We start from the raw sequence: 25,858 nt of genomic DNA, 5'->3' as shown, positions 1-25,858 counted from the left end.
ATCTGGATCTGCAAACTTTATGATCCTGGTGTTGGTCTGAGAGCACATGAACCCAGGATGCTCATTTCTCAATCCCGAGCTCCATTTGTAAAGTTTGCCGGAGGTTCTTCAAATCACACTGATGTCCATCTTGTCCACCATAAACATTCCTCTCAGAGAGTTCTTTTTAAGCTTTAAGTTTGAGTCGTGGTGTCCTTTGTTTTCTGTAGAGTTTCCTGAGCCAGAGCCAGTTGCAGCTGTTTTGATTTCAGAGCTCCCCTCTCAAAATCCTTAGTCACAAAGTTTCCATCTAAAGTTGATCTGATCCTAGATCTTTCTGGAACGCTCCATTATAGGATCTTTTTAAGTCCTCTGTGTTTCCCTTTGAAGCTGAAGAAGTTCCTCTAGAAATAAATCAAACCTGTGTGGAACATTACAAATAAATTGAGATACACTATAAATATATACAGTTGAAGTCAGAATTATTAGCCCCCCTTTACATTTTATTTATTTATTTATTTTAAATATTTTTTCAAATTATGTTTAACAGAGCAAGGACATTTTCACAGTATGTCTGGTAATATTGTTTCTTCTGGAGAAAGTTTTATTTGTTTTATTTTGGCTAGAATAAAAGCAGTTTTAATTTATTATGAACCGTTTTAGGGTCGAAATTATTAACCCCTTTAAGCAATTTTTTATTTAGCTCTCTACAGAACAAACCATCATTATACAAAACTTGCCTAATTACCCTAACCTGCCTAGTTAACCTAGTTAAGCCTTTAAATGTTACTTTAAGCTGTATAGAAGTGTCTTCTTGTCAAATAATATTTACTTTCGTCATGGCAAAGATAAATAAATCAGTCAATAGAACGTAGTTATTAAAACTATTATGTTTAGAAATGTGTTGGAAAAAAAATCTTCTCTCCGTAAAACGGAATTTGGGTTAAAAAATAAACGGGTCTAATAATTCTGGGGCTAATAATTCTGACTTCAACTGTATATAATACCAAACAATGTATAAGGCAAAAATACACACTACAAATACTAATAATAAACATTGTGATACAGAGGTGCAGGAATGATATCAAAACCCGAATAATTCACTGTGGGATTCTTTGGGTTTTTTCTGTTTATAAGTAAAACAACGTCTGTGGTAAACATAACTTGATGATACTTGAACTTTTTTCTTTAGAATGGAAATTAGATATTGAATTTTTGAATAAGTTGTATTTTAAAGGTGCCCTATAAAGGAAATCTGGGTATACCTAGGTATGGTCAAATAATAGGAGATCAGATGGAAATGGGCATATCATGAGCCTCAGACACCATTGTTTTCTCATTCTAGTGCAAATTCCATGAGTGTAAAACCAAAAATGTCAATCAGAAAACAAAACAGACTGTTGCATGACTCACAGGGCACCCCCTTAACATTTTTAAAATAAAACGTTTTAAAAATAGCGGAGAAAAAAACTTGCATTAAGCAAGACTTGCCCAAGGCCCAAGACTTGCATTAATAATAGAATATGCGATCTGCTTACTCACAGACACAAGTGACTGGTAACAAAATTACACTTGAGTAAGGCTTTAGACACTACAGTATTTCTAAAAACATTTTAAAATAAGCAGTGCAGTGCCTCAGGACTGTCACCTAACAGCTTAATATAAGCTAAATACATCTGCTTATACACTGGTCACAGTTCTTACTCTAACTAAATGCTAAATCTTTTAGTTATTTTTTAAATTGGAAAGCTGAATACAGTAAGTTCTTTATTTGCATGTTTTTTTTCTAGAATTAATTTTGAGATGAATCTCTTCACTGTGATTCTGCTTTGTCTGTGATGAATTATTAAATCACTAACAAAACCACATCAAATATGTAAAGAATGTTTATTTGTGTTCTGTACATTGATGACATGTTAGAAATGCATGATATTTATAAGTCTTCATGTACCAATCTCTGCTTTGTTATATGCAAATATACAATGTACTAGTCATTAATAGTAGACCTGTTGTTTAACTGTTCTAATTTTTCCACATCTGTCTGCTTTAGACTGGCTGATGTGTGTCGTCGTGGCTCTGGTTTCAGCTGGTGCTGCATCTTCAGCTCCTCCAGCATCCACACAGAGTCTCACAGATGCAGCAGAGGAAGCTCAGGATCAGGAAGCTGTTCTCTGCAGTTCCTCTGCCATTCCTGCTCACCCTCTACAAATCATTGAAAGCATTTATCTACACTGACTCTAACAATGCAAAGCCACGACTGCTGGCATTCAGATAAGTGTAATGCCACTGGCCACCTGTTCACTGAAACCAGGGGTGGCGCTCAATGTCATCTAAACTGGGCCGATCTGCTGGCGCTGCACTGAGACACCAGCGAATCAGCTGACGGCACTCTGTTCCACACAACACAGCCTTCAGAACCACAAAAGCACAAACTTCTGCTCGCTCACCACATCATCTTCATCTCTTACCTGTCGACAGCTTCCTCGGGAAGTGCAGTCTGCTTTTGGACGTGACCGTCCGTGTGCCTCTGAAGGGGAAACAGTCGCACAGGATGTTGTAGAGAGTCACGCCGATGGACCAGACTGTCAGTGGAGAGGCATGATAGCGATGATGCCGAAACCACTCAGGAGGAGCAAAAGCAGGAGTGCCTGAGAGACACAAGAAGAGCACAAACACACACTCTAAAGGCTCCAATAAACACAAACTCCCTTTGGAGGATCACAAGTTCACAAACATCCTCAGAGCGTTTCCTTCAGTCACACAAACCAACCTGCAAAGTATCTGTAGGCCGAGTCCTTCATCAGATCTCCACAGCCGAAGTCCAGCAGCTTGATGTCATGTGAGTCTGTGGAGATCAGCAGGTTCTCTGGCTTGATGTCCCGGTGCAGGACGCGGCGCCTCTGGCAGTGTTTCAGCGCCGCGATCAGCTGCACCAGCACTTTCTTGGCCAGAGGCTCGTCCAGACAGCCGTTCTCCTCACAGAAACTCTGGAGATCTTGGCAAGGAGCTGGACGCTCTAGGATCAGGACGTAGCGTCTGCGATGGTCAAACCAGTCCAGCAGCTGCAGGACACTGGGGCAGACAGGAGGTGAAGAGACGCGGGTCATCAACGCCACCTCCAGCGGCAGACGACCCTGACCATCCTGCAGGACAAATGCTCCATTACATCCAGGACTGAATCAAACACAACAGATTAACGCTCAACTTACAACTTTCAGTCTGGTGTGCGTCCGCTCTTTAGACACATACTTGATGGCCACCTGTAGACAGATAAAGCACAGTAAATCAGCCCTGCCTGATCGGGACACGAGACATTTACTGACATCAACATTTCTAAAGCCTGTCTGAATGAAGAAGTGAAGGAAAAGTCTTACTGGCAGTCCATCAGACCTGCGGATCCCAGCAAACACAGAGCCGAATCCGCCTCGTCCCAGCAACGGGCCCTTGGCATACTGGTCTGCAACACAGAAGAGCAGCAGAAATGTGTTGAAGAGAAAACATGAGCTGAGTCTCTTTAATGACCAATCATTTCACAACTGAGCCTCCACTATAAGCCTGTGCTGACCTCTGCGAGAGCGTTTGGCAGGTCTCCTAGACGAGGTGGACGCCGTTTGCTGCTTCCTCTTCCTGTTACTCTGATCTGTGGACACTGAATCGGCCAACAGGGAAGACAGAGGTGCCAAATAACCAGGAAGCCCACCAGAAGCGTCCCGTGTCTCTGTGTCCTGAACTGCTGTCTGGGTGAAAGCTGCACTCCTGGATCTGGAGCGGCCTGAAGATGAAATATCACAGACAGCAAACACTGATTATTGATTATTAATAAAACATCACTCACTGTCAGTGGTCACACTGCATTATTGCAATCATTACAACTGATTCAAGGAACAAAATAATTTATTAATAAATCTGTTTGTTTTTTCATTAAATAAAACAACATTTATTAGTTAGCAGGGGATATTTTAAGATTAAATGGCTTGATTTACACAATCTTCTTCATATTCATTTATTTAAACACTGTAAAACACAACATAAACATAGCAATAATAAACAAATGTCAAATGAAGAACACTCACTTCCTCTTTCAGCCATTTGCGCCATGAAGACCGTCCTGCAAAACTCCACCACAAGAGAAAATACAAACAAGAGAAAATATAATGACAAATTAATAAAAGACAACTGAAATGTCAAACAAACAAGTAGAAAAAAAGGCACAAACTAAAACAGAAATGACAAAAGAGCAATAAAATAAGCGTCTTAACAAGTAATCTGAACGATTAAAATAATTATGTATTCTTTTCAAAGAAAATATCCTTCGATATCCTTCGATGTCGTCCTGGAAAGAAACTCTCAGAAATCCTCAGGGCTTCTTGAAGAATCAGTTTCAGCACAAAAGTCTCTGCAAGTCCCTAAATTCGCCTCATCTCTCAACCAAGATCTTCAGCGCTTTCAGTGTTTATATATCTAGTCATATAATAACACGCTTTACTATAGCAACTCAAATGTAAAAAATCTGGACTGCTGGACTTCGGCTGTGGAGATCTGATGAAGGACTCGGCCTACAGATACTTTGCAGGTTGGTTTGTGTGACTGAAGGAAACGCTCTGAGGATGTTTGTGAACTTGTGATCCTCCAAAGGGAGTTTGTGTTTATTGGAGCCTTTAGAGTGTGTGTTTGTGCTCTTCTTGTGTCTCTCAGGCACTCCTGCTTTTGCTCCTCCTGAGTGGTTTCGGCATCATCGCTATCATGCCTCTCCACTGACAGTCTGGTCCATCGGCGTGACTCTCTACAACATCCTGTGCGACTGTTTCCCCTTCAGAGGCACACGGACGGTCACGTCCAAAAGCAGACTGCACTTCCCGAGGAAGCTGTCGACAGGTAAGAGATGAAGATGATGTGGTGAGCGAGCAGAAGTTTGTGCTTTTGTGGTTCTGAAGGCTGTGTTGTGTGGAACAGAGTGCCGTCAGCTGATTCGCTGGTGTCTCAGTGCAGCGCCAGCAGATCGGCCCAGTTTAGATGACATTGAGCGCCACCCCTGGTTGCAGTGAACAGGTGGCCAGTGGCATTACACTTATCTGAATGCCAGCAGTCGTGGCTTTGCATTGTTAGAGTCAGTGTAGATAAATGCTTTCAATGATTTGTAGAGGGTGAGCAGGAATGGCAGAGGAACTGCAGAGAACAGCTTCCTGATCCTGAGCTTCCTCTGCTGCATCTGTGAGACTCTGTGTGGATGCTGGAGGAGCTGAAGATGCAGCACCAGCTGAAACCAGAGCCACGACGACACACATCAGCCAGTCTAAAGCAGACAGATGTGGAAAAATTAGAACAGTTAGACAACAGGTCTACTATTAATGACTAGTACATTGTATATTTGCATATAACAAAGCAGAGATTGGTACATGAAGACTTATAAATATCATGCATTTCTAACATGTCATCAAAGTACAGAACACAAATAAACATTCTTTACATATTTGATGTGGTTTTGTTAGTGATTTAATAATTCATCACAGACAAAGCAGAATCACAGTGAAGAGATTCATCTCAAAGTTATTTCTACAAAAAAGTCAAATAAAGCACTTATTCAGTTTCTCATAAAAAAACATTTAACATTCAGTTAAACTAAGAACTGTGACCAGTGAAACTGTGACCATTGAAATATTTGTTTATATTTTCCAAAACAACTAAACACAGAGTTCTGGGATCAGAAAAATAATAATCTGCCTAGTTAACCTAATTAACCTAGTTAAGCCGTTAAATGTCACTTTAAGCTGTATAGAAGTGTCTTGAAAAAATGTGTTGAAAAAATATTCTCTCTGTTAAACAGAAATTGGGGGAAAAAATAAGCAAGGGGGCTAATAATTCAGGGGGGCTAATAATTCTGAATTTAACTGTAAATCTATAGTAGGGCTGTTGCTAAAGGTGCATTTGAAATTAATGCTTTAATAATTATTTTATTAATCAAAATATATCACAATGATCATTTTAGTTATGTTGTCGAAATCTATTATTTACTCCCTGCCTGATTTTTTTTCTCAAACCAATTTCTCCTGCTAGCTTTATTTCCAATTTAGCTGTTTGATGAACTCGCTGTTTATATGATTAATATTTTTGGCTCGTACCCATACCGTACCACTGAGTGAAAACAGGCCATTATTGTGCTTCTGTGTCTCTTAAATGCACACAAAACACATGAATGAACTTTTGTGGGGTAAATTATGCTTAATACCACGGACATTCCTGGGTCTATGTAGTTTGTTCAAAACAGGTTTTGTTGTGGAAAGTTGCGCTGGATCTCGACAAACATCTTCTAAGTTTCAAAAAAGAGGCTGAGGTCTTCGAAGTTCTCAAGTTGAAGCAGTTTATTGTTACAGCAGAGTTGGTCGATCGATCTCTCTCCTACCAATCTTCAAAAACTCACAGTTTATATACAGTTTTTTCCCATAGTCATCATGACATGTCGCGCAATTTCCCGGCTCCAATAGTATCCTAGCTTTTTAATGAATGGCTGTATGTTTTTCTGTTTTTACATATCTTAAGGTCATATAGCATGTGCTTACAATCATGTGTTTGCACATGATCATGTTGTTTCCATACTTTTCTAAATAATTCTCCTTATGTATGCTATTTTGGCGAGGGTTGTTTTATTGTTGTCAATTATAAGGCCCTGCATGTCCATGTGTTTTCCTCTGCATCACTTGAATGTATTTCTATATGTTTTAACAGTGTATTTCTATATTTTAATAGTGGCAGATTATTTAGTGATTACATAATAAAAGTTCCTCTATATGCATCAGAAATTCTCCTATAGTTTAAGAAGTAAACACTACTGTGTAAACCGCAGTGTAATGGATGGTTTACAATAAAAATAAAAAAAGTTGTTTTTTACATGTAATATTTGGCTTAAAGAATTGACTTTTACTTTACATTTAGAGCAAATAAAGTAGGTAATGTTTGAAAAGAAAACTTGAGCAATTTGACAAAATCTGTTACCTTGACAAAACTATGAATCATTTTTAAGTATTTTTGTTTATCATACTTTGTAGTTTAAACAGCTCCTTTTAAACAAGTCTTTTGAGAGATAGATTGTGTTGTTGTTGGGTTTAGTTTTATTTATTTTATTTCTTTGTTTGCATATGTAATATTTTATGCAACAGTCAAGTTGCATGTTAATTTGCTATGTAAAGAAATAAAAATAATTTATTTTTGGCATACTGATTTATGTGAAATTGTAAATATAAGTCCATATACAAGTCACCTTGAATATAAGTCACCTTGCAGTTTTGAAATTATTGCTTTTTTGCTTTGATTAGGCTATTTTAAGATCAGTTTAAATTTAAATTTTTTTTTTAAATAAAATCATATACATTTTAAAATATTTTTATTTATCTCCTATATACTGGTTATTGGTAGGCCCACACGGAATCTGCGCGCGCAGAATTCAGCAGATTTTCTGCAGATTTTCCACAAATTTATAGCCCATCATTAATTCTGTTTATTTATGGAGTAAATGTGTGTAAATCTATATTTTTTCAGTTTTTAAATTAAAAAAGTTATATTATTGACTAATGTGAAAATGTTCATCTGATTTATGTACAGTGCAGTTTGTAAAGTAATATTTTCTGTCTTTTAGTAGATATATTATATGAGAGACTTGCTTTATTTATCAAATAAAGTGAATCTAATTGGATTTGCTTTTTAAACATTAAATAAAACATTTTTTTTTTAAATTTCACATATTAAAGTTTCAGTTATGATACTCCCAGGCCCGGCGCCAGGAAGTTAAAACTGAGGGGGCACTTTAAATCCGTAGGGGGGCACTAGACCTGGTGACTGATTTTGGTCTCTTGTTTCTTTCATTTAGGCTATTTATTCACATTTATTATTACTTTGCATTACTGCCTAAGTTACTGACCTAAGGCAGTAATATAGGCTATGTTTCAATAGTAATAACAATATGTAGTTTCGCCATTACGAATTTTATTAACGATAGTAATGCATACTGCTTTTTAATGCAGACAGATGATGGCTTCAGTGCCAAACATGCTTTAAATCATATGTTATTCTCCTTATTTCCGTTTTATTTCAAATAACAGGCCTATGAATGTTTAAAGTTTTAGGTAAAGACGTCAAATTATGCCCACACATGCAAGCTGACCCACGATCAGACTATTCATTTACCCGGTAAATAAATATAGTGAAATCAGCTTAACTGAGTCATCACGCTTCACGTAGCCTATTTCCCAACCAACATCATAGTTAGGGAAAAGCTAAATGTTACAATCCAATGTCATTTAAAACAATTACTTACATTTTAATGCATTAGTGTAGCCAGAAAAAATGCCTAAAAAAGATACCAAAATTCACATGTTTTTGCCGTGAAAATTGGTTACATTTTGGCACGGATAACACGCAACTCAATATGCTATGTAACTTTTTTTTAATAATTTTAAATGTAAAAAAAAAAATTATCTTAGGCTATCATAAGTGTGTTTTTTTCGTGATATTGTAAACCATCATAAACCATTAGGTTATTAGGCCTACCCGTCATTTATTTATTAATTATTTTATTTATTAAGCCTTTTTTAATAGCTTGTTTTCAGGTTATTTTCATTTTAGGGCCATGAGCTACAAGTCAAAACAAACTCGATGTGTTGTATTTTAGCTCTTAAAATAGATCTACAATATATTTTATGTTGTTTAAATTTGCATGAGCTAATTGCAGTATAGCCTAAATGACATATTTTTAAAAGATTATCATTCTGCCTACCTGCAGCACGTGAGAGGTTTCTCGGTTGATCCGCGGTAATTCCACTTAAGCACTATACCTATTCCATTTATAACACTACAAACTTGACTTAATAAATTCAAAAGGCATTTATTATGTGTTATACCTTGACTGCTGCTGCATAATGGGATGTTTCACAACTAAAGTGCGCTTTTAGCAAAATGAACGCAAACATTCAAAGGGTTCTGCGTTTTGTCAATTTTTGCTTAATTGTAATAATATTAATAATAATATTGATAAAATAAATTAAAATATTATTTATTGTGTAGCCTACTGTGGGACTGTGCAGTAAACTATTTATTTTTATTAAAACATTTTTATTAGGCTACATCTTCCCGAACTAATAAATGACTGGCAGTTTCTGCTAAAATTAATTTAACAGCAAATTTCTTATGTTTTTTTTTTTCCTTTTAGAGCTCAAGAGAGTTGTGTTTAAATAATTAGTTAACCAAAACATGTAATGAATTAAGCTGCTCCTATCATGATGTCCCCCACTTTTCTCCCTTGTGAGTTGAGTGCGCCTCCATCGCTGTGTGCGCCTTTTAAAGGCTATTTACGGGTGCACCTGACTTGACGCAGGGATCGGATCTCTGAACTATAGGACTAGCTTTAATCTCACCATTTTCATAATTCAATTGCTATGTCATTTATATTAAAATAATTAAATGTGTGTTCTTAAGGTTGGAATGACGGGGGTGTTAATAATTAATGACAGAAAGAATTTTCAGTTTGAGTGAACAATCCTTTATAAAAACTGGAGGGCACAAACTCTTTCTGAGGGGGCAATGCCCCCCTTTGCCCCCCCGTAGCGTTGGGCCTAGATACTCCCAAAGTAATTCTGCAGATATCCACAGATTTTGAACAAAATACTCTGCAGAAATAGCAAAAAACATACGCAGAATCCATCTGGCCCTAGTTTTCGGCTTCCAAATCTTTAGAGTTATCAGTTATCGAGATCGGCCAACAAATCCACATCAGTGCATCCCTAGTATATTGATAAACTTATTCCTAAACCTTTGTCTTCAATTAAAACTTATTAGACAAAAAAAATGTTTACCATTTTTAAAAACAGAAGGTGAACTAAATTAATCTTGTTGAGTTTTTTCACTAAATTATTCACAAATTGGTTGGCAGATATTTTTCTGTACACACCACATAGACAGTTAATAGCCATTCAGATGCTTTATTAATTATTTCAATTATTGATCATTATTTCAAATATATGATCATAATATAAAATAAATAGGAGTATTTTGTTTTTATCCATTCTTTCTCCAACAGGTGTTCCTCCTCAGAATGCCCAATGCATCAGGCATCTAAAGATCACACGAAGAAAGCTCCAGATGTACCTGCACATCAGGACAGGGCTTGTGAATTTGTGGAGTGTCCTATGAGAGCTGCCAATGGGACAAAACCCACACTGTCTGACATCAATCCAGCCAACATGGTATTTCCTAGATGTTTAGACGCATGCAATGTCTGTACCTTTTTTCCTGTGCTCTACAGATGCCTCCACCTAACCAGCAGCCTTCAGCTGATCAGCCCTTTCCCCTGTCAGTTGTAAGAGAGGAATCCACCATTCCCCGTGCTGGAGCTGAGCGGAACTGGGTTTATCCCTCAGAGCAGATGTTCTGGAATGCCATGCTGAGGAAAGGGTAACTTTTCGGGAAACTGCAGTCTGTAAATTAAGAATCTTTGTTGCCATCTCTGATTGATACCTGTATTGCAGTTAAATGTGGAACGATCGCCTTTAAGGGAATTTTGTAACAGCTAGGGATGCACCGATACCAATTTTGGAACCGATCCAATCCCAAAACCAAAATTCTGACTATGGACTGATACAGATCCGATCCTGATACTGTGCCTTTTTTTTAAGCATAATATACTGTAGTTTCTATAGCTCCGGTGCTAAACTCAAATAATATACCTTTTTTAGTAAAAATAACAGACCTATAAGCCTACTGTATATGACAGACGGCACAATCTAACTAAAACATGATGCTTGCTGTAAACTAGGCTACATTATTTGAGCATTGATTATGACATTGATATGATCTGCTGTGGTCCAGCTCATGTTTCAGTTTTTAATATTAAGATTTAAAAAAAAAAAAAAAACTGTAATAGGCTACCACTATTGTCCCTATTTGTTGGTAAAATAATCAGCCTTTTAGCAAAGCCTGATATTTTCCTGCAGGTTTGAAGAAGACTAAACTAAACTGTCTGAGGCCAGTTTTACTATATAAACATTCCCTCGCCTAAACTTGCCATGAGTGAGATGCAGAAAATGAAAGCACATCAGCACAGAGGAAAAATCAGATGTTCAAGACATCATTTTAAAAATAATGACGTATATTATACATGTAGCAGATACAACAATTAAAGTAGAACATTAATTAAATCCTTATTTTCCATGGAGTAAACTAAATCATCCATCCACACTGTTGTGTTTATCTATTTTTGTATGAAAAAATGTTTTTTTGTCTGAAAAATTATCTTTTTGGACTGAATTTTGTTTTGTATTATTTTAATTAATGTAGTTTGTATCTTAATTTATTTAAATGTATTTTTTGTTGATCAGTTATCTACAAAATAAACAAGAAGATTTGAGGTGAAGCTCAAAACAAGGTCCGCTTCAGCGCCAAAACACAAACTGGTCTGTTAAATAGAATATTAATATAAATAATATTACAATGAAATGAGAGTAACCTATATTAGGCTAAATCATTTTCTGTTTATGTCGATATTGCAATTGCACTTTTATTAATTTAATCAACTACTCTGACCACAATGAGCCAGGCTTTACAAACTATTTGCAGCACTTAAAGTATTCCCCTCTGAAGAATAAACTCAGTCAGAAGGATGAGAGAACAGAAAATTATTGTGAGAATAATTTTACAGAGCGGTGCACCTTGCGTCTACGCAGCTGGTGTGTAAATGAAGAGCTTGATGCATCACTGAGGCACATTGTGTAGCCCTCGGGGATCTGCGGACACTTTAAAAACTTAGTAGCACAAAGGGAAGAAATCAGTGGGTTGAGGATCTGTCCAATGTATTATTGAGCCTTTTCTAATTCAAAATTTCCTACTTTGTGTGTGAAGAGCAGGTAATACCCCTCTCTACATTAGTGTTGCGAATGCGATCTGCTGGTCTAAAAGACACAGTGCAACATGATTTAGAAACAGCAATTAACTCCTTGTTGCAGGTAAAAATGAAACCATTTAATGCAAAAGTGAATTATTTCTCCATTGGTTATCTATATAACAGGAACAAATAGTCTTGGAGAGTTTTTTCGTTTTCTCATAAGCCAACGCGACACGCAGTTTGAATTGCAAATTAATGGAGAATGATTAACAGGCGCAACAGAGGCAAGCGTTGAACTGAATATGATTTCAACCACTTGAATATTCATCTGTACTTCACATTAAACTGTAGAGTGGCTTCAGAACATTTGGGATATAGTAGGCCTACATGACAACTTTTTAGTGACTTGGAATAGGCTACCTTAATGGCTTATATATTACATAGTATATAGCACAGGGACAAGATTGGATTTTGATCGGTACCAGCTGGCCGATACCCGATCCTGCCAACTAATGCGCTATTGAAACATATTCCATTCTAGATCCGGGATCTGTGCATTTCAAGTAACAGCACAGCTCCTCATGAATCTCATGCTTTGAGGAGTTTGATCATTGGAAGTAGTCATGAGTCATTCTTGAACGATTCCTTCATTTTGAAAGAATCTTTTATGTGACTTGAGTCCTCTCAGAGAATGATCCATTTATTGCTCATACGCACATTTGTGTGGATGGGGTAGGAAATGACTTCCTTTTTCGAGTCTTCTAATGATTTAAGCCATTTTATCAAGACGTGAAAGACATACAGTATAAGCCAAACATATGTAGTCAGAGCCAGAAAAAGATTTGATTCGTTCATTCCTCAGGTTTGAATCATCTCTTTACATGTTTTCACACGATAAATAAATGACTCAAAGACCCCGAAGACTCAAAAGGGGAACTAATCATGGGTCCTTTCGGCTCAGACTGTGTTGGTTAAGTTTATTTAGTACCGTCAGTGTCACGTGAACGAATATCTTAAATTTAAAGACATGTCAGAAGAGCTAATCACAAGCTAAACAATAAATTATCATTGTCTCTTCTTATAGCATTCTAGTTGTGACTTGTTTATAGTGTGATCAATATTTGGGTTAGTTGTAGCTATAATAATAATAATAATACATTTTATTTTATTTCTTAAAATTGAAGCGCTACAAGATATACAATAACAAATACAAATGCAGAGAATTACAAGCTTGCATAAGATCCCAAGCGACAATCCAGAAGTCACACCCTAGTAATAAAACAATAAGTAACATGTTACAAATTGCACAAAAGTGACAGTGATGATCACAAATTAAATGCTTTGCTTAAAATAAGCTTCTTAAAACAATCTAGAAAAATGGCAATCCTGATAATTATGGATAATGCATTCCATAATGTAGGTGCACAGTAAGAAAAAGCCCTAATTTCCATAGATTTTAATCTACAGCACTGCTGAAACAAAGTGAGTCGACATGCAGAACTTAGACAGCGAGTAGAAGTAGAAACATGTGTTTGGAAGGAACTCATTCATTTATTTTATTTTCGGCTTGGTGCCTTTATTAATCAGGGGTCTCCATCCATGCTCTTTTTTGCCCTTCCAGCTGCAATCCATCATTGGGAAACAGCCATAGACACTCATTCACACTTATACACTATATGGACAATTTAGCCTACCCAATTCACTTTTACTATGTAAACACGTGTTTTTGGACTTGTGCAGGAAACCAGAGCACCCAGATGAAACTAACGCAGGGAGAACATGCAAACTCCACACAGAAATGCCAACTGACTCAGCCGAGGCTCAGTCCAGCAACCTTCTTGCTGTGAGGCGATTGTGCTACGCACTGCACCACCGTGCTGCCGTAGGCAACTCGTAACATTTTAATAATATTTTGCCAAATTAAATAAAATTAATGTAAAGGCACATAAAAAGAATCAGTAAAGAAAAAAAAGAGTCAGTAAAATGATCTGAACGTCCCATCATTAATTGTAAGATAGGCAGTGCTAACAAAATGGAGGAAAGTTGACAAAAGTGAAACATGCACTGACAACCCCACCTGAATGACATTCCATGTGACCAGAAGTAAAGAAAATTAAGGAAATTTAATAAATAGTATATGATAAAATATTATGGAGGCAAATACATTTTTTACAAAACAAATTAATTAAGCCGTACTTTATACATATACAAATAAAAAGTTTGTTTTCATTTCATAAAGATTTTAAGGGGACAAAACAATGTGTGACAGAAACTAGATGCAGCAGCAGAGATCTTTTTATTATACTTTCCTGAATGTACATGCACTCTAACATGCATCTAAAAATTATTGAATGATGTTGTACTTTTTTTTATTATTATTAATTCCTTATAAGTACATACAGAAAAAAATAACCATTCATACAAACATCTTAATCAACTAGGAAGTCCAGATAGCAGCATCCACAAAAAATAAATAAAAACAAATTAATATAAATAAATAAGAAAATACCTTACCAATAGCAAGTTTCTCAAATAATAAATCTACTAAAAGACATAAATATTACTGTACAAACTGTATTGTACATAAATCATATGAATATTTTCATGTTAGTCAAGAATATAACTAAAATTAATTAAAAACTGAATAAATATAAATTTACACACATGTACATAATTAAATAAACAGAATCAATGATAGGCTATAAATCTGCGATAATCTGCTCGACCATTTAAAATCTGCATTTATGAATGAAATAATTTGCCATCATAACAATATTGTTAACCAAAACTTTCAGATCAGAATTCTAAAAGATAAATAATTTATAGACTTAAAATCAAAATCAGGTATTTCATATTCTAATCGTAACCAAACAGAAATGTCATCCCTTAAGTTTTTTCAAAAATTTGCATGAATAAAATGATGTTGTAAATTAGAGTAACATTTACCAAGTTCATTGCTCATGACTGAAACTTTCACCAGATGGCGCTGGAACAAAGGTGACATAAACCAGAACGATATGGGGGACATCATCAAGATTCACAATCAGAATAATGAACAAGCCTGGCAAGAAATCCTGAGATGGGAGAAACTCCATTCAAAGTAAGTGAGGTGTTTAAATGGGGTGTTTGATTTGTGTAGTTTTTTTTTTTTTTTTTTTTGTTTTTTGCTTTTTTGAGTTGACTTTTTGGCGAGGCAGTGGCGCAGTAGGTAGTGCTGTCGCCTCACAGCAAGAAGGTTGTTGGGTTGCTGGTTTGAACCTCGGCTCAGTTGGCGTTTCTGCGTGGAGTTTGCATGTTCTCCCTGCCTTCGCATGGGTTTTCTCCAGGTGCTTCGGTTTCCCCCACAGTCCAAAGACATGTGGTACAGGTGAATTGGGTAGGCTAAATTGTCCGTAGTGTGTGTGTTAATGTGTGTGTGAATGTTACCCAGAGATGGGTTGCGGCTGGAAGGGCATCCGCTGCGTAAAAAGTTGTTGGATAAGTTGGCGGTTCATTCTGCTGTGGTGACCCCGAATTAATAAAGGGACTAAGCCGACAAGAAAATGAATGAATGAGTCGACTTCTTTACTAGGAGTTGATGAAATCGACTATGTGACTGGATCTAGATTGTTGTGAAACAGGGTCTGGCAAAATAACACATTTTTGTCATTAGTACACAAATTTTGACTTGAAAACAATTTAACATGACTGCCAGGGCTGCGTTTCCCAAAAGCATCATATGTCTAAGTAGATTATAAAACTGATCATGTAACATGAAAATGATCTTAATATTATGGTTGTACTGTCATTTAGTATCCAAATAACAATTTGTTTTAATGAAACAGTTTATAAAAATTGTGGTTAATTACTGCATATTTAACTTCTCTTAGAAGCAGGGCCGGATTAACCAATGGGCCTTATGCTACGGCGCTGACGCATAGCCCTTCGCCGTGGCTGTCGGTGTCGCTGACGTGCACCTCTTAAAAAATGTAACTACACGTCGTAATGATGCGTAGCGCAAGCTCTGTGATTGGTCGGCTTGGTAGCGCTGACGAGTCTGGGCGGGACCAAGAGCCGTGTGAATGGTGCGAGCCTGATGGAGCGATTGTTTACAAGTGTGGAGTTCCATGAAGGAGCTCCGGATGGAAAGTTTTGTTTTGTGTTTACCTTAGTTAAAGTTGTTGCTTGCCCGCCGGTTCCTGCCTAAAAATAAGCGACTTTAAGCCACTTGTACACTCAGGAAGTGTTCAGGAAATTTATCATCAACCTGGTTCGAATCAACCATCTGCTGAACTCGTGCTACTTTTTTTTTCTCCATTACAGATTAGAAATATATTTATTTAAACATTTTTAAAAAAATAATGCAAATGTGATATAAAGTCAAAAGTGCCTCGTGGGTATTTAATAATGTTTAGCCTTAATAAAGGTGCCTCTCTCTCTGTAAAAACTATATTGCTCAGACAACGTATTTCCTCTGAGCAAACAAAAGCGCTATCACATATAACTAATATTATTATATTTAAATTGTCTTTCTTTCTTTAACTAAACAGAAAGCTGTAATTGGTTAAGCGTCAGTTTTGAAACAATCCGCACTCAACTGAGCGGACTGTAGTGTAACGTTAGTATTTGTCATAAATCAAAAATGAGTGGACAAGTGGACTTAGCAAACGCGAGAGAAAGAGAAGAGGAGGCATCTTTATTGAGGCATTTTCCATACACAACTTCTTCAAACAGACCTATGATCAGGAGAATAAGGGTATAGAAGAAGACATTATGGTAACGTTAGATGAGTAAGCTAGCACAGAGAGAGAGAGAGAGAGAGAGAGGTCCCGAAGACCGGAGAGGAGAAGAGGTATAGTGTGAGTGATTTCGGATACTTTTAGGTTTATAATCAAATTGTTTTGTGAACTTGAACAAGTATACTAAAAAACATTAATTTTCACTAGTTTTATTTGTATTTTTATTCAATGCTTTGAAAAATAATTTAAATCTTTGTAGACTATAAATTTATATGTATATACTATTTATTTAAATATGTGGGCAACAAATTATAGATTCATTTTAATTAAAAATTATTAGATTATTTTTATTTTTTTAATTCAACTATAGGGGTGCGGCCAGATAGGGGGCCTTACAAGATAATGTGCCCAGGGGCCCCTGAGTTCTTAATCCGGGCCTGGTCACAGCTCTACATTGATACCAAGTGTGTTAATTGGCAAAATCTTGAAAAAGCACAGAAGATGAAAAATTGGATCAGTAAGTAAGCAAAGAAACAAACTTTTAGCCCTGGTGACAAAGTTTTGGTGTTTTTACCAGTGTCTGGTGGGTCGTTGCAAGTTCGTTATAAGGGTCCTTACGAGATCAAAAAGAAACTGTCCGACCATCCATATGCATGATCGTCACAAAAGTTTGAGAGTTTGTCCTGTAAATATGAATAAACCCTTGTAGGGGATCAACCTACGTTTTAATATCGATCAGGGATTAATTAGCTCATTTCAATGAATCGGATCCTGAAGATTCGAATTATTGATTTGACTCAAATGAGTCAGATTGAATCAGATCAAAAGATTCACACTTTATCTACCATTTGTCCCGCAAATAGAAGACATCGTATCTTACCAATCTTGTTTATATTATTTACGTGGCCAACGATCATAACATAACACAGTATTGGGTTAACTTTTAGCAAGGTAACAAGATCTACAGCTCGAGGCAATGACTTAGAAGCACATAAACAAGAACACAGTTCTTACAAAGTGAGTACAAAGATTTATTGAGCTACACTACGATACATGAAACTAACTACGTAATAAGCAAACAACAAACAAACGCACACACACATTCACACATACACACAGAGGTAGTTCAGAGGATGCAATATGAGTTGACAACGTCCCAAATTAATTCTAATACTTCTTGCAAGATCTTAGAATAACACCTGAGAAACCACAAAAGCAGAGATATGGCTTATCTTTAACTGCTTAAGATCAATCTGCACAAGATCAGCAAGAGACAACATTAGTTTGTGTTACTTGCGCCCTTTTTGCTGAAGTCGAATCTCCCTCGCCGGCTGGCCTTGGGGAAACACGGTGCTCCTGATTGGGTAGTTTCTCGCTTCGATGACGTCTATGGGATTCACACGCTCGTGAATGGCTGTTGTCCTGGGTTACCTAGGCGACGGACTGCTGAGAGTCGGTTTTGCGGAAGTTCGTGCAGTTTCGTGAGTCCCGAAACTTAAGAGGTTTGCGTGGAAGTTCGTGGTGACCCAATCGCGTGGCGGTGCGGTGTCTGGGTAGGCGAAAGGGGGCAGAGAGCAAAAGCATGCGCAAGCTAGCTGATGCAAAAAGCAAAGTTTCTTTGTTGCAGGGCGTTTTTAAGTGACCTGGTCTGGTTCGTCCCCATGGCACTGTCTGCCAATAAGCAGTTGCCATGAAGGGCAGGGCCACGCCCCGTACTGACATAGGAAAGGTCATTAATTAACAGACTGCATGTAGATTTCACGTGGTAGAACTCTTGCAAGATTGAAACTATCTTACATCAAACGTTACAAGATGAATACTATTTGTACTACTAGTTTTTCATTTACACCAACGTATTGCAAATGTCACTAGCTTTCGTTCAATACCAGACATCATACATTTCAGACACATACAGATTATTTTACTCTGTTATAAGGGTTAAAACAACACATTGATTAACCTAGTTGATTGGAATAAACAGCATATGAGGAACATTATGGCATATTATTCAAAGATACATCTGCCTTAGTTCTAACATTAAGAGATTAGCTTTTATTCATATGCATTAATGTTTCTAGAGATCTCTTTGTCTCTATGAAATGGTGCTTCTAGCAGGATGTGCCCAAGGCGAGCACATGACCAGGAGTCAATTAAAAGTCTCGTGAAATGGTTTCTGCTGAAGATCCTGTAAGGGCCATTGTTTTTAATTTAACTGATTTAATTAATCATTGGCTAGTTAGCCGAAGGGTACCAGAACATCTGCATAGAAGTACTGGTCAGAGGAGCCCGAAATCAATTGGCGCTCTGTTATCCTGATGGTATAAGCCCTCAAGCTAGTTCAATGAATGAGACCATTGGAGATGCCCAAGATTTCAGATTCAACTTGTGTTGACCACTGAAAAATGCCGATGAGTTCCTACAGTCCCCCTTTGTCTGGTGATGTTCCCGGTGTGAACATTGGCAGGCACTGGAACAAACAGGCAGAAGCAGAGAGAACAGGCAACACAAGACACGAACAACATCATCACTAACTGAATCTTGGTGCAGGGTTTAGGCACTTTGGAATGCTCGGGTTAGCAATGCTTAAGGTGTAGAAGAGCATAGTTTAGTATGATCAGAATTTAGGCTTTTAAGACTAACCGAGGTATTGAAGGTTCAACGAAGTTGTATAGGCATTATTTCAATCTGTAAAGAATTAAATTTTTGGTCAGCGTTATCGCATCTAAGCATGCGCAAGATGTGGGGCGTGCACATTTGAACAACTTTTGGATGGCCTTTACTCGCTTGTGGAGGAAGAGGGCAAGTGTCAAAGTCAACGTATACCCTACAATGCTATTTTGACGAGAGTCAAACCAATAAATTTCATTCTTTACCCTCAATCCCTTTTTCGGTTCTGGATTGAAGATGAAGAAATGTGGTAAACAAATCTTTTGAGTTTTCGCCTAAAACGTGTCGTCAGACAGGATCACACCTTTAAGGCATTGATCCGTGAGGCTTGGTGAAAGGAGTCAATCCTAATTCTGAGCTCTGGACTTAAACATCATCTGTGGGGGTTCCCTGATGAGGCAAGAGAAATCAATTAAAAGACAGAGAGAAAGAGAAAGAAAAGAACAGTGAGACATAAGGACATTGAGTGAGGTTAACACAACAAACAAGTGTCACATATGTAATAGCTCCTCTCTACTAGAGATTGGTCCTAGTAGTGCAGTGGAGGGGAGAGTGCATGTATTGGGTTTAGGAAACATAGCTAGGGCTAGGTGTCTTCCTAAAATGGCACAAATGGCAAAAACAGTTTAGCGTTAAAAAAAGAGTTTAGGATAGTGGGTCTGTGTCAGCAGGTTGGTTCCTCCCCCTTTCTGGTCACTTGGAGTTGAGGGACTGGAGTTGGCATGGCACAGGTAGGATTTGGATTGATTCTGAGTTCAGCTGTGTGGCAAACGATTAAGACAGCACTCTTAGGAATTGGAAGAGTTTCATCCACAAGTGTTTGTGTGATGCAGTGGTGACCTGAGGCATCAGGTGTTGAGTTAGCGTCTAACTCTGGTGTTCAGGTACAGTCTATTGAGTCTTTGAAGTTATGGGGCTTACAGTTCTCTGTAAGTGAGGTGCAGAAGTGCTGTTTAGTGAGGTCATTGCTTGTCAGGCAGAATCAGGTTTTCCTTTCCTTTCCCACTTCCGATCCTCTTCCCTTCGTTGGAAGAAGTCTTTCAAGATCATCTTCATCAGTTCTTGAGGGTCAAAACATGGTGATGTTGTCCCTTGTGGGGATTCAGTTGGAGCTTGATCAGCGTGGAATATTTGTGAGTTCTTTCGTTGACCTCTTGGGCTGGTTGCATCAAGGTGGTGTTGCTTTACCTTGGAAGTACCACTTGATTCCCACGAGCTTGTCCCCCTTTGGTTTACAAATGAGGTGGACCTGTTCCACGGTCTCTCCCGGTGACGTTCAGGTGAGTGTTGTCGTCCAGACAGTTCTTTCCAGCGACGGTTCCACTGTTTGGGTCTGGTGTCAGCATGACAGTCCCGTTGTCTGTTGTAAGACGACACATTTCACTCACTGGGAGGTAGATTAGCATTGTCTGGGCCTTGGGCACCCTCAAGGGCCAGATCTTGACTTTGAGTGTTAAAGTCATAAACAGCAGGGATTTTGGCACTCTTCTCTGAAGCTGTCTTTTGTTTGACGTAGACTTTATGTGCCAAATCTCGTAATTGCTGAGTGTTCATCGTGTGGGGGCATGCAAGAACTCCAAGATGGTGGCTTACCCCAGGATGGAGGTTTCTCAGGAAGAGGATTTTGAAGTTCAGGTCCTCTTCCATCTCAGGTTCATTGCGGGTGCCGAAGTAGGCTCGTCTGAGTCTGCTGTAGTAGGCTTGAGAAGACTCATGGCGACCTTGCTTTGTCTCCAAGGCAGCTACAAGTCCTTGTTCAGACTCGATGACATCAAACTCTCTGATGAGGGCTTCTCGGTGCAGGAGGTAGTCAGTCTTTGTGTGAGCCGGCTGTCGGTCCAGGAAGCTGCGCACTTCAGGGCTGGAGGTTGCTCGGAGCAAATACAGTCTATCTTTGTCAGTGACATTGGGTCTCATTTCCAGGTGAAAGTCAATGTCTTGCAGATAGGCGTGAAGATCTTGGCTACCTGGCAAATTCGGCGTGAACTTGCCCAGGTTCTTGACTAGCTTGTCAAGGTCTTTGAGGTCCAGGCCACAGGGTGATACGTGGCTGTCTGGAACAGAAGGAGATGGTGAGGGTTTTGGCAGTGACCCCTCAGCTTTCTCATTGTGTGTCAGTTCATATGCATGCTTGAGTTCATCTTTAATGCTGTTGGACTCTTCTTTGATGTAGTCCAGCTGCTGCGTTAGTCGTCTGACCTCATGTCTAGCTTCACTCAGGTGAGTTTCGAGGGCTTTGATTCTGCTGTCCTTGTCTTTAGAGTCAGCATTTACCTCTTCCAGTAGCTGTTCGACATACTCAAGCTTGTTAGCGACGTCAGCATGTTCGGCTTTGGCTTGCTCCATTTCTTGGGTGGTGGCGGCTAGAGTCTCTTGAAGTTTTTCGATCTCTTTGGCAATTTGATCAGTCCCATCTGGCTGTTCCGGTCGTTCCTGAGCCTCCAGTTCTAGCTGGTTGATGCGGGTCTGCACATGCGTCTGCTTCTGCTGGAGCTGGGCGGAATGCCTGTCACTCAGCTTAAGGGTGGCGATGAGGATGTGACTCAAAGTACCTGTGATCTTGGCTAGGTCTTTGTGATTGTAGCTTTTGCTCGGGTCTTGCTTCATAAGGCTGTTCAGGTTCTCATCCAGCTGGTCCTGTGTCAGATGCTGTAGCGTTTCGGCGGCCTTAGGGAGGAGGCTGTCCGTTGCAACACTTAGCCATGCTTCTAGGTCCTTCCAGTGGCCAACAGGGTCTTTAGGGCGAGCCATGTTTGCGGCGGTGAGGGGGAAGACCTATAACTGACACTGACACAGACCTAGGGGAGAGAGAAAAGAACAAAAGAAAACAAAAACAAATGGCAAACAAAAAGTGTCAGGGTGTAATGTCAGATGCGAGCTACTGTTGAGTGTGGAATAAACAAGTGGGTGTTGTTCTCTGTGACTGTGATCCTCTAGGGGGCGTGCATCTAACTTGTAGTCTCTGTGGGGACAGTCAGTAAACACACACAGTTAGGACAGCTAGAGAACTGAGAAAGAGAAGAAGACTGATAAGGAGAAGAGTGATAATTGGCTGCTTCCAGGTTCCTAGTGAGAACGATTCCTTTAGCTGTCAAGCATGTGAAAGGATGCTTCTCTGCTGGAAGTTGGAGATGGGGAGCTCTAAACACCAGGACTGTGATTGTTATTAAATTTCCTCCGCTGTGAAAGAAAGTACAATAACAATGACAGTATTGGTTTCTTACTTATTAGGATTGACACCATACACCAAGTAGACCACTTTTGATGTGGATCTAAAATCAAATTTGAAAACACCTGTCTTCTGGTTGACTCGTTTCGTCCTTAATCAGGTAGCGTCCTATGGCGAGAAAGGGTAGAGAGTCAGATAATTATAACATGAAATGTTTAAGTTTCACAACTTCTGTTAAATGTTTCTAACGTTCTCTGCTTTCATGATTCACACAGGTACAATCTCAAAAGGGCAGCGGTAGTCAACTCGGAAGAAGACAGTTAAAGGAAACAATAGAAAGTGAAGCAAGTTTTCAAATTACAAAGTTGACAAAGTGGTGGCACTGTTGAGTCAATACATCAAAAGGGGTTGGTTTATTGTGTTATCAAGATAACTAATTAGCCTAAGTAGACAGGAAAATCCTATATTTCCTTTGGGGTTTGGCTAATCGAAGGCTACTGCTCTGGTATGCTAGGTTTAACGATGACTTGAGTTCAGTTGTAGCCACCTACAGGCTACACTGTCTCATTGCATCAACCAAACACCAGGGGGAGCACTGTCCTGTGAGGTAATTTAATACCTAAAGGATAATTAAAAAAACTTGACTGCAAATTAATTTAAAACTAATTCAAATTAGTATTGACATGAAATGATTCAGAAATATGATTTTTATCAATAACCTTGATTAAGAGTTGCTATAATTAAATAAATCAATAATTGTAATAGAAAAAGGAAACCAAACACCACTTAACTATTATTGAAATTAAAATTTCCAAATAGCAATAATGTTGGTTAAGGCTAACACTCAGTGAGGTTGTCATTAAAGTCATAAACACAATTATATTTAATTAATCAGCAAACATTCCTGCAAATCAGTTCCTGCAAATCAGAGAATAAATAAATTTCAAAATCAATGATGATCGGGAATGTGTGATATTCCCGATGTCAATAAATTTGATCAAAAGAGTTTATTTAAAATTGATCAATAACTGTTATTGAGATAGGGCAGCCAAGCATCAATGAACTATTAAATGAAATTAAAATTTCAGAATAGTGATTGTGTTTGTAAAGTCCCAGGACAATAAATGTTATAATTAAACACTGTGCTTATAAATCAACTTCAAATATCAACAGTCATAGAAAATGGTTGTTCCTATAATGTTGATAAGTTTCAGAAGAGAAAAGCATTAATCATTAATTAAGCATTAATTTGATTGAGCAATTAAAAGCATTACGTTATAGTCATAAACTATAATTAATTGCTAATAAACCAACAACTTATGAGCATTTGAATTGATAAAACAGGCCAGGTTAAGCAGGAAAAGCATTTGACAATTGTGATTAAACCAGCGATGAGATCGCGTACAATGGGGTTTACTAAATCTGCATTAGTCAAAGCCTTTTCCAAGAAAGGGAGAAAAATGAGAAATAAGGCAAATAGCCTATAAAGAGTGAGAAATCAAGATTCAAAATCTTGCTATATCGTGAATTAGGTTGTCACTTCAACTTAACACACTGCATTCAAGACCACAAGAAGAGCGCTACTACACTAGCCTTTAATGCTATAATGGCATAGCCATACCACACACTTCAATGCAACAGCGTGAGCTTCAGTTAGCTTAGCTTTGTGCTAATGTCTACAGCCGATGCAAGCGCGGAGGACTGCGCATGCGCACTTGAGAGTACTCTGAAAAGTCTTTCAGGACTTTCGGGAGGCTGTTACTATGACGACGTGCACAGAATGAACCAATATGCGGTTATGCACACAAACTTACATGCATCACGTGAAATAGCGGCGCATTTCACACTGCTCAACAGAATATAGCACTGTTAAGATCTCGGCGGATCCCAGCGCTCTGTGTCAAGACTATTCACAGTCAAAGACACGCGTGGATTCAATCACGCACACTTTACTTGATCAAGATAAGTTCTCCCGTGAGAATACGCTCTGCCGCTCTCTCAAGCGCGGCGTGATGAGTTCACTAACTTTGATGCTAGTGAATTAGATGGCAAAAAGACAGTTAGCTACTCTGTGCTTAATTTGACCAGGGAGAAATGCACAGTTAGTCTTTAAAGCTGGGACACGCACCTTTAAATCAACTGTGAAGGCCTTATAGGAGAAAGAATAAGGAACACGCTTATTGTTTCTCAATCCGTGCGCTTTACAGCGACGTATCGTTTTTGTCTCGTGGACAAATAACTATTTACTGCAGTTCGCTTTCTCAAAAGCACTCGAGTTGCGCATTCGTGCGTTTCAACACACTGGGTACCACAATAAATCATACAGTAACACAACAACTTTGTTTCTCTGTCTCTAATCTATTCTTCCGGACAAAATAGAAAAGATAAACAATGTTTTTGTGCTTAAAAGTCAGATCGTACTGTGCCTAAAAATTCTCCACCATTAATATGTAGGGGATCAACCTACGTTTTAATATCGATCAGGGATTAATTAGCTCATTTCAATGAATCGGATCCTGAAGATTCGAATCATTGATTTGACTCAAATGAGTCAGATTGAATCAGATCAAAAGATTCACACTTTATCTACCATTTGTCCCGCAAATAGAAGACATCGTATCTTACCAATCTTGTTTATATTATTTACGTGGCCAACGATCATAACATAACACAGTATTGGGTTAACTTTTAGCAAGGTAACAAGATCTACAGCTCGAGGCAATGAATCACATAAACAAGAACACAGTTCTTACAAAGTGAGTACAAAGATTTATTGAGCTACACTACGATACATGAAACTAACTACGTAATAAGCAAACAACAAACAAACGCACACACACATTCACACATACACACAGAGGTAGTTCAGAGGATGCAATATGAGTTGACAACGTCCCAAATTAATTCTAATACTTCTTGCAAGATCTTAGAATAACACCTGAGAAACCACAAAAGCAGAGATATGGCTTATCTTTAACTGCTTAAGATCAATCTGCACAAGATCAGCAAGAGACAACATTAGTTTGTGTTACTTGCGCCCTTTTTGCCTAGTATGGGTAGCTGCAGTCTGGAGCAATGGGCGGAGTTAAAGGTAGGGGCGTGGCTAAAGGTATTTCATTGGTCAAAATTTTTTTCGCTAGGGGCGTGGCACAAGGTTTTTCATTGGTCAAAGGTTTATTTTCCGGTTAAATGCGTTGGCCAATCACATTAACGTATAAACAGATTGACAATAAGCTGCTCCTTTAGCATAAAGGTGGATTGTTCTATTAAACGCTTCTCGTTTAGAATAAAGAATAAATTAAACGTAATCACAACCTTTGCTTAAAAATATTACTATAAATATTTTTAAAAGTAATTTGGAAAGTCATCTATCTAATTTAGTCACAGGCTGTTAGCGAATTTACTTCATCACCATTGAGAGGTCTTGAGTGTTTTTTTAAAAGCAATAGCCGAATAAAG

General features: G+C 38.2%; 3 protein-coding genes across 3 annotated transcripts; 1 reads left to right on the top strand and 2 right to left on the bottom strand.

Moving 5' to 3' along the window:
* Positions 1-605: 605 nt before the first annotated feature.
* LOC141378001 (serine/threonine-protein kinase pim-1-like) lies at positions 606-4,353 on the bottom strand. The gene is made up of 7 exons (XM_073924367.1): positions 4,053-4,353; positions 3,545-3,751; positions 3,354-3,436; positions 3,189-3,239; positions 2,750-3,122; positions 2,448-2,627; positions 606-2,369 (listed from the first exon to the last, which is right to left on the bottom strand). Exons 1-7 carry the CDS (start codon positions 4,075-4,077, stop codon positions 2,278-2,280), a joined length of 1,011 nt encoding a protein of 336 aa, XP_073780468.1. The 5' UTR covers positions 4,078-4,353; the 3' UTR covers positions 606-2,277.
* A 168-nt stretch (positions 4,354-4,521) lies between these two features.
* hccsa.2 (holocytochrome c synthase a, tandem duplicate 2) lies at positions 4,522-15,009 on the top strand. The gene is made up of 5 exons (XM_017352633.4): positions 4,522-4,552; positions 4,701-4,854; positions 10,046-10,211; positions 10,271-10,419; positions 14,826-15,009. The coding sequence occupies exons 1-5, from the start codon at positions 4,522-4,524 to the stop codon at positions 14,947-14,949; spliced, it is 624 nt and encodes a 207-aa protein (XP_017208122.4). The 3' UTR covers positions 14,950-15,009.
* Positions 15,010-17,518: 2,509 nt separating this feature from the next.
* Positions 17,519-25,437, bottom strand: LOC101882511 (uncharacterized). The gene has a single exon (XM_021467007.3). The coding sequence runs from the start codon at positions 21,979-21,981 to the stop codon at positions 20,611-20,613; it is 1,371 nt and encodes a 456-aa protein (XP_021322682.1). The 5' UTR covers positions 21,982-25,437; the 3' UTR covers positions 17,519-20,610.
* Positions 25,438-25,858: the final 421 nt, after the last annotated feature.

The sequence above is a fragment of the Danio rerio genome, chromosome 2 (assembly GCF_049306965.1).
Source record: "Danio rerio strain Tuebingen ecotype United States chromosome 2, GRCz12tu, whole genome shotgun sequence".
Classification (NCBI taxonomy): Eukaryota; Metazoa; Chordata; class Actinopteri; order Cypriniformes; family Danionidae; genus Danio; species Danio rerio.
The sequence above is the reverse complement of the archived record's forward strand: the minus strand, read 5'-3'. Positions and strand labels throughout refer to the sequence as shown.

Bases quoted from the DNA above. Each gene is read 5' to 3' on its own strand.
- LOC141378001 (XM_073924367.1), bottom strand. From the start codon at position 4,077: ATGGCGCAAATGGCTGAAAGAGGAA. The intron at 3,123-3,188 runs GTAAGTTGAGCG...TTTGTCCTGCAG, and splicing joins CGCACACCAGACTGAAAGTT to GATGGTCAGGGTCGTCTGCC. The intron at 2,628-2,749 runs GTTGGTTTGTGT...TGTGTCTCTCAG, and splicing joins GGCCTACAGATACTTTGCAG to GCACTCCTGCTTTTGCTCCT.
- hccsa.2 (XM_017352633.4), top strand. From the start codon at position 4,522: ATGAAGGACTCGGCCTACAGATACTTTGCAG. The intron at 4,553-4,700 runs GTTGGTTTGTGT...GCTCCTCCTGAG, and splicing joins GGCCTACAGATACTTTGCAG to TGGTTTCGGCATCATCGCTA. The intron at 10,420-14,825 runs GTAACTTTTCGG...AACTTTCACCAG, and splicing joins AATGCCATGCTGAGGAAAGG to ATGGCGCTGGAACAAAGGTG.
- LOC101882511 (XM_021467007.3), bottom strand. From the start codon at position 21,981: ATGGCTCGCCCTAAAGACCCTGTTGGCCACTGGAAGGACCTAGAAGCA.